This window comes from Neltuma alba, unplaced genomic scaffold (genome assembly GCF_004799145.2).
Source record: "Neltuma alba isolate B1F8T4 unplaced genomic scaffold, ASM479914v2 tig00013459_pilon, whole genome shotgun sequence".
Taxonomy (NCBI): Eukaryota; Viridiplantae; Streptophyta; class Magnoliopsida; order Fabales; family Fabaceae; genus Neltuma; species Neltuma alba.
In genome coordinates this window covers 505709-514679 of record NW_021637695.1, presented here as the reverse complement: position 1 = coordinate 514679, position 8971 = coordinate 505709, and the positions used below count along the sequence as shown (strand labels likewise).

The window sequence follows — 8971 nt, the reverse complement described above, 5'->3', positions numbered from 1 at the left end:
TCTCTTAAGCATGCGAATTAGTGCACCAAATAACTTAATATTATTGAAGTTGTAACAAGAGTTTATAAGGGAGACTTCATACTTCTATAAACAACATAAAAGTTAAAAAGACATGCTGGATAGCCACCGCCTATCAGGTTCTACGAACTTCATTGTCTCTCGTGTTCTTTCTATTTACTTGGCTTCAAGTTTTTCAGCTGTCTGCAACTATGCAAAGCAAGCATGTCGAGCCTGTTTCTGGACGTACTTGCCTCTTCAAATTTTAAGTCTTCACCCTTGATCATATACACATTCCTGGCATCCGGCACAGTAAAATCAGCTGGGTTTCTGTTGATGCTGCATGTGTTCGACCCAGAACTGTTTCTCACGGGCACTGAGGTTCCACAAGCATCATGGATTTTGAATTGACGTTGCAGTGAAGTTTCCTTTTCAAGATATGGCCAGTTAAGCTGCTGAGTATTTCCTCTATTATGCATGGCTGAGTTGGAGCTCTTCATCTTATCTTTCATTCCAGACTTGGAGGGAATTCGACCATTGAAACTAGTAACAACTTTCTCACCCTGTCCAACTGATGAGGATGCACCAAGCGTTGGAAAGCCAAAACAGCCATGTTGTTTATCTGGTAGGTAACTTTTATTAAAATGATCAGATGGTGGCCGTTTCAGGGAACCAACAAGGGAAGCCTTAGATGTCGTACCCATCTCCAACTTGGCATGGGAGTCACCGGGATATAAAGGCCTATTAAGCATTTGAGAATTGACACTTGTATTGAAGGGTGTACGACACTGCTTGCTTGCATCCATAAGGTTAAGTAAATGCATGGCTGGTATCGTCTCGTTGGAATACATGTGCCGGGATTCCCTTAGATTTTGAGGGGGCTCAATCCCAACATGTTTGCAAGAAAATGGGTATTCTGCATTCATCCCGCTCAAGGGTCCGGGAGCCCTTTCCCTATTAAGCTTTTCATAGTCAACAGGATTCAAATTTATACAGTTGATGTCAATATCCCTCTTCACGTTCTGCTTCTGCATATCCTTGGTGCTTGTAGAGTGGGAAATAACACCGTTTTCAAAAATATCATATCTTAGGGACACAGGATTCGGAGTCAAGGATTCCCAAACACGAGAAGCTTTATCATCCTGTTGTAAAATAGTCTGATGCAGGCTACATCCTCCCCGGGACTGTGATGTAGGATTAGAGGACCCACACTCTGCAGTAATCCTATTTAACCTATGATTTCGAGCACTACCAAGTTGGCTGGAACTTAGGGGTGAAAAATGGAATACACCTGATGGCTTCATCTGGGGCTGGGAAGCTTCAATCCCATAGAGGGAAGCTTGAGAGAGACTATTCAAATTCAATGGGTTGCCTTTGGATGAAGAAAAGCCATGAACAGTGTTTCTTTCACGGGACCTCACATTCTTTCCTCTCATGACCATAACATTTTCCCCGCGTCCCCTTGCTATTTCCTTCTGGTCATCTTTCAATAATCTCTGCTCCCCTTTCCCATTGATAGTATTGCCAACTTTTGATCTTCTCTTGGTATTGGACCTTTTCAACCGTTTCTCAATTTTTGTATCAGGAAGACCTCTCAAGTACTGAAACCTGGCCATGAAATCTACAATGTCCATGGGTACATCATCGTCATTATCGTCGTCATAGTCATCGTCATCATCTTCTGACTCCTGCTCAGAACCCGTGTCTGGTGTTCGATCATTGTATCTGCTAAACATACCTACTTGTGCTAGAGCTTCAGCAGTTTCTTCCACGTTTCTCGCACCAGCAATTTCCTGTAAAAAGAAAATTATTATCATGGGCAGTGGTTCATTACTAACAAGTAAATGGAAGAACATCACATGAGGAAATATTGCCACTACCGAGACAATACTAAGCAACTATAATGTGGCTTAATTCTAAATATAGCTTGTTTGCCAATGAATTAGCCTAATATACAATTTAGCTTCATATGTGGCCATCTCATTAAAATCAAAATGGATCAAGCTCACAATGGCAAATTTTTAAGAAAATGCACAGGCACATACCAGAATAAAATACTAAGCTCTGGCTCATGCTCAGCTCACACAACAAAAAACAATTGCCATAAAAATTTAAGGCAGGGGTGCAGCACTGATGGAATGACATGGAAACTATCAAAGTCAATTTTCATTACAATTCCATGATACTCTTGACACAAAAATGACAAAGGAAAAAAATCATGAAATGATAATAGCAATTAGTAGTCATGGAAATGAATCCTTGTTCAAACTGAGACGTATACTTATGCTTTAAAGGGGCTTCTCTTAGCTACTTACTTCAAAACGAGCTCTTTTTCCAGAAACATCATCTGTTATGCACTCGAAAGGAATGATTGGCTTTCCAACATTGGTTTCCCATTCTTTCCTAACAAACTGATGTGTTCTAGAGGTGCCTTCTTGAGAAGACAATGAGAAAGGTAGCCGATTTTCATTCTGATGGATACATATTTTGCTGTAATCCTGTGTTGCCAAATAACTCTTCAGAGAAAGATGCAGTCCCTCTTCCACACATTTTTCTTTCATTAAACCTTCAGCAGAATGATTTGGAATAGTTGCAGCCATATTTGGCGTTACTTTGGCTGTTTGATGTGCAAACGAATTTTCCACTAGCATGCCACCATTTCGGCAACAAGGAGAAGGCAGATTTTGATCAACTTGCAGCATCTTCCCTTTTCCTTTGGAAAATTTGGACTCATTTTCTGTTCTTGGAGCATGCAAAGGAAAATTACTCACCCCTTTCTCTGTGAATGCGGGAGCAGGAGCCAATTTGGAAGTAGTTTTAGAAGCATACCCGTCATTTGCAAAATCCATTTTGTCCTGATTTTGTTTTTCCTTCCCTTTCTGAGACTCAGATATGAAGTGATTGCTGAAAATTTGGATCTTTTTGTTCTTCTTAATCCCTGTCATATGGCTTCTTTCAGTTTCTGGCTTACACCCATTGTTCTTCACAACATCTGGGGTACTTACTCCTGCACATACATCTTCAGAACCATTATTCAAAACAGGGTCAATGGCTTCTGTGTTTTCCTTTAAGCTTTCAGGTTCAATCTCAACCATCTGCTCCTCATCCACAATAAACTTCCGTTTCCTACTCTGAGCCATTTTTGTCAAATCTCCTTGATCATTTGTCTTACCCTGGTGACTTGAAGAACCTTCAGATGGGGATTCTTGTACAGTGATTTGCTCAGTCTTTGTCTCACCATTTCCACTCAATAAGTCAGTTAGCAGGCGCACCTTTCGCGGTTTCTTACGAGGCAAACCAGTTGACTTTCCAAGATGTTGATCCTGAAATTCGTTTTTGACCAAATTATCAATGCTTCCTTGTTTAACTTCATGGCAAGCAACTGAATCTGGTGGAGGCAGTCCTGCTGTGTGATCAACTATTTTGTCTGCCTCAGTAAGTAAGGTGCCTTTCTCCGAATCTTCACAAGCTTTTTCCGTCTCTTTTGGGCATTGATTATCAGCAACGATAGGCTTTCCTCCATTGCAAGTCTCAGCAGAACTCTTATCCTTGCACTTGAGATTGCCCGGATCAAGCTTAACATCAAAAACTTCTTTGCCTTCCCCACCTGTCTCAAAAACGTGTATGAGTTGATGTCTTTGAAATAGTAAATTTTTTAATACATATATAAATATATAAAGTTGTCGCTTCAGATTAAAAGGATCATAAGAATGCTACTGCTTGACTGACTTCGTACTCTTCAACTGAACCTACCTTTGTTATTTGTTTGTTGTTCCTGTCTCATTCCTCCACAAAGTATTGGTGATGAAACACTAGATATCTGATGGTTAAGGCCCTCCAAGGAAATCTCATTGTCTGGGGAAGCAAAAACATGAAATATCAAACAAAGTATACTGGAAAAAGCGATCAAGATACTATATAGAAATGAGGTTTAGTATACTTATTCTGCAGTCTTCAACGTCAGCTTTCTTTTCTTTCTCGTTGCTAATGGCTACATGATCGTTTCCATTACTCAGGTTAGTTGAATTATTAAGATCAATTTCCTTTCCCTCAAAAGTGACAGCAATTGGAGCTTGCTGAGTATCAGAATTGAGAGCTGCAGTACAACAGTTGAGGTCTTTTCCATCATCTTTATGACTGCCTTCAGAAGCAAGCTCTTGCTGAAAGCTTCGACAACTTAATTTTGGTGCATCACATGGTGGAAGCAATGGTGATTGTTCAGACTCATTATGGTTGTCTTGTATTGCAAATGGCCAACACGATTTCCAGTCTTTTTGGCGAATTTCAGATACATATCCACTGCGTTAACAACACATAAAGATGATATGGGAACGAAACATTTTCTGAAAGAGAACCAAAAGTTATCTTTAAAAAATAAACAGTACCGACAGTTCATATTCAATATACATCCCTAATTCACTAGAACGAAATTTGTGCACAGATTTGCTGTAGTACATCTAGAGCTCATAAATTTAGGCATCATTCCATTTGATTCTTTATGATAGTCATCGCCACACAATCAATTCACTTCAGTTTTCGTTGCAACATGGACGTTGTAAATCATTAATTAATACATATATTGATAAAAGAAATATATCAAGATCGTCCGTTTAACAAGGATGATGCAATCCAACTCCAGGCATTAGCAATAAGATATGTATGATTAAACTAAATGAAGGCAGACAAAGACTACCTTATTGCCATGCTCCTAATTCAAACATATTAGACAAAGCTATACATGCAATCTAAGAAATTATTAAACGACCGTGATCTGACAAAATTATAATAATAAGGGATTACCGCATTGAGAAATGTTCACATTTTCCTGGATCACTAGTCTTGTCAAAGTAATCAGTAAGGTCTATATAGAGTGAATCAATCTTGACGTATGATCTCATGAACTCGATCACAGTATAGAATCGCCGTTTAAAGATGATTCTTGACTATGCTTTGCCCGTCTCCAGCTAGAAGCACAAGTGTTCCCCTCTTCACAAACAATTTTAGACATTAGAAATTTAAATTTTCAAATAGAAAAGTAGAGTCCACGAAAAATGAAGCTATCTATCGATGAATAGCAATGATCTATATGATCAAAGACCAAAAGCCAAGAGTATAGTTAAGCGGGATTCTCAGTAAACTTGAGTTTATGAAAAGCTGATAAGAAATGAAAAACGTAAGACAGGCTAATTAGACATTCTCAAGTAAAATAAAGCCAACTAAATCCCCATACCAAGTGATTGGGCACATAAAATGATAAACATCAGCGCCATGAGAGTACATAAACCCTAGCTTTCTCATCAATAGTACCAGTCATTCAGAAGCTCAAAGTTAGTAATCTATCGTTTAAATTATAATACTATAGACCAGGTCGCCAACCCACCCATTTAGGTTCACCCAAGGATAGATCCGGGTAACTAATAAGTCCAACCATATGCTAGGGTTTTCTAAATTCAACGGCAAAAATAATCTGCTTTCAACGCAAATATCATATCATTAGAATCAATAACAAAAAAGCCACCTTAGAAGTTGAATTTTAGATCACAAAACGATGCACACGGACCCCCAATCAAAACCTTAGGGTTCAGTGGCCTGCATAATTCACCTCTTGCCAACTTAGAAATCAGTTGATACCACGAGGACAACAATCCAGATGGCAGTCAAATTGTTAAAAAAGTTGGAAGGGCAGCAATAAAGCAAAACTCAGATAAAAGAAAGAACAAAAACAAAAGTAAAAGCCGAACTGGACCAACCATAAACAGTACACTGATCCCCAAACCAACATCCAAGAATAGTCCCGATCAACGCGAAACCAATCACCAACTACAAAGTCAGAGAGCAAGAAGGAAAAATTCGAAGAAGAAGGACTCACTTGAAGACCCAGCCCCACGATCCAATCCCGGGCAGTATCGATTCTCAACGCCTCTTGCAAGAAACGAAGCCGAAAGACGGAAATTTTGATGGACGCAGCATCAAGCTAGATCAGCAGTCGAATTTATCAGCTCGCCCAGTACAATTTTGGGTGCGACAGACACGAAAACCCTAGAGAGAGAAGGAGAGGGATTTTCGATAGTTTCGGGGGGAAGAGAACGAGGGGGAGAGAGAGTGAGATCTTTAATCCTGAAGGGAAGGCTATGTATTTGTTTGATGTATTAAAAAAACGCCGTATCGTGTCATAATCCATACACATAGAAATTGTTAATCTAGAGAGAGAATGTCAGAACAGCAAAAGTATGGCCCAATTAGGATCCGCCAAGTGTCAGGAATGTGCGGTTCTTATCACCAGCCATTTATAAATGCGATGGTGGACGCGAAAGAAACCCTAGATGGGAAGGGTTGGGGGAAAAGGCAGATACAGTCCCTCGCTCGTTGTTTTCACGCTCTCTGCCCTTTTAGCTTCTTCATTTAATAATGGGTTCCTGTCCTGTCAACCCAAAAGCCTAAAGGTGCTCATGCTCTTTGCACATTGAACGGTCCTCATTGGTGCGTGTTGTACACGGAATGACCCCGAGAGTGGGTGTGCCTCCTGAGCAATTTGAAACCCTAGGTCCCCTTATGGAAGGTAAAACGGAGGTGGAAGGAGGTACGTAACCCTAACATCTGCAACACATCCATTGGAAGAAGATAAGGTTGGCACTCTAATGTAAGAGTTTTGAAAAACTCCGCATTTTAGTATTTTTGGTATGTGATTACGTTGTGTATTTTGAGTTCATACCAAATGTACCTTTTTATTACGCATACATTGTGTGTGCACGTATAGTTTCCAGAATTGGGGATTTTTAAATTGGTAATAATTATATTGTATATTACTGTCTTGACCTGTAGAGAGATGTAACAGTTGAACCTGATCGTTACAGATGGAGCAGGAAATTCAGTGAATTTTCTGGGGGCAGGTGACATAATTATCTTCCTTCTTCACTATATCATGGTACAAAGGATTGAATTTAAAGTTTTCTATGAAGTATTCAAATGGGTGATCATTAATTCCATCATTGTACCCATGTTTTAAGCTAACGATCTAATTTAATCCACTTTAATGAGAACCAAACTTGAATATTTATCTCAATTTTCATGCCCATATTTTAATTATTTGGATATAGAAATTTGTGTATTTGTGGACCTATGCAAAATTAGTCAAAGATAGTTTTGATGATGGAAGGAGTTGTACGAATTAGTTTTGTTCTAGCATTGATATTCATTGAATGGTTTGGCATGTTTATGACAACTATAAAAATTAGAAGTACATTGTTTTATTAACAAACGAGTCAAAATTCAATGCTCTTGTTTTAGTTTTCCCTTCTGGATTTAGCCAATTATATTATTTAAATATAATAATATCAAATATGTATCTTCCACTCCAAGGACCGAACATTTCCGATACCAGAAAATGCTACCCATACGTCTAATCACTCCTCTTGATGCTTGTTTTGGGAATTATAGGGAGAAGAATATTTGCTAATGCAGGAAAAGAACCGAGTCATCAAATCACCATAATAAATTAAACACTTCCTTTTCAGTGATCAAGATAAAATAGTACGATGTGCAACAATTAACTTCCTCCGAAAGTTTCTTTACTATATACGAGGATGAGCAACATTTTGCTTCGAAAGCAGACAAAGGAATAAATCATTGTGGAGCAAGTTTCTTTATGGTGACATTGACACTTATACGGTCTATTTTATTACATATAAAAAATTTTATACAGGCACTTATAGAGAGAGAGAGAGATCTAGAGGGAGGGAGGGAGGGGGAGATATAGAGATAGAGATAACAACGATAATAATATTCAATTTCTTCTGCATAAAGTCTAAAACAGCCCAGAACAGAAATGCTTCACAAATTTGTGTGGACTTTCACCCAAAAATCATACGCGATAATTTCGCTGATTTGCTTTATGGGTACTTGATTTTCTTTACGGAGATTATCATTTGATATTTGTCCATTTCCTATAGATCGAAAGATAATTAGCGTTGATAATTTCTCCCCTATATATTTGCTTTTTTCTGTAGCAGTACAGCTTTTGAGATTTGGGTTGAATTTGTGACGAAAATGGCGCATATAAATCTATAGCAGTGGCACTAAGAGAGGGCCCTATGTATTCCATCATTATGCGTATGAATCCCTGTGTACTAAAAAGACTGCAGTAAAATTACAGTACTTGTCCGAACAACCTGCTCTCCAATAAAATGACCCATAATTAACCCCAAACGTTTCATTTTTTTAATGATTATTTATCGTGCAATTAATCGAAAGGCTTCGCTTCGACGAAACTTTAATGATTATTTGCGTACATACGTGTCAAATGATTCTGTTTCAAGTCCCCTTCGATAGATAGCTATCCACCATATAATAATTATAAGATCGGTCTATCACTTTTGTCGACATTTCACTAAACGAAAAGATTTAATAAATTTATATATACTTGTCCGAAACCTAGGTGAAAAGTAGGCCAATAATTAAATTCATGTGATGAATATTATAATTGTTGGCCTCTTGGAACCGTAACAGATACAATGAACATTTGATCTTTGAAATATAATTTGTATGTATTTGAACAGTTGCGTATGTCTAGCTCAAAATTCACCTCTGGGTTCCCTTTTAATATCGATTAGCGAATTAAGATATTACGCTCTGAGAAAGAAAGTATCATTCACTTTTTCGTGCAGCGTCTATGTTATGTACGTATGTTTACCAAGTTAAGCAATTGTGGAACAATCTTTCACTTTAATCTCTGTTGATTCGCTTAACAATTTTTCTGGAAACGAGTGAATCAAAGGCGAGAAAGTGTGAAGCAGTGATATAGAAGCAAGAGTTGTGTTGTTTACTCTTTTAGCACTTGATTTAAGATCTAGCTAGATTTCCCATGAATATATGGTCCTTTATAAAATTAGGGCTTCTTAATTTGTTCAAAACTGTGAAGTAATTTTTTATTTGTTTTTGGAGACGAAGAGGGTAAATTGTTTGGTTTACCGGACAG

General features: G+C 38.1%; 1 protein-coding gene across 1 annotated transcript; it reads right to left on the bottom strand.

The window, feature by feature from the left end:
- On the bottom strand, positions 1-6064 carry LOC114737516 (protein EMBRYONIC FLOWER 1). The gene is made up of 6 exons (XM_028925456.1): positions 5867-6064; positions 4798-4983; positions 3938-4296; positions 3751-3852; positions 2313-3604; positions 1-1790 (listed from the first exon to the last, which is right to left on the bottom strand). The coding sequence occupies exons 2-6, from the start codon at positions 4893-4895 to the stop codon at positions 171-173; spliced, it is 3471 nt and encodes a 1156-aa protein (XP_028781289.1). The 5' UTR covers positions 4896-4983; positions 5867-6064; the 3' UTR covers positions 1-170.
- Positions 6065-8971: the final 2907 nt, after the last annotated feature.

What these genes read in the sequence shown, in the direction of transcription:
- LOC114737516 (XM_028925456.1), bottom strand. Translation starts at nt 4,895, where the DNA reads ATGAGATCATACGTCAAGATTGATTCACTCTATATAGACCTTACTGAT. An exon ending in ACAACAAACAAATAACAAAG is followed by an intron (nt 3,605 to 3,750) that starts GTAGGTTCAGTT and finishes TTTTTGAGACAG; the next exon opens with GTGGGGAAGGCAAAGAAGTT. An exon ending in GAAAAAGAGCTCGTTTTGAA is followed by an intron (nt 1,791 to 2,312) that starts GTAAGTAGCTAA and finishes TTCTTTTTACAG; the next exon opens with GAAATTGCTGGTGCGAGAAA.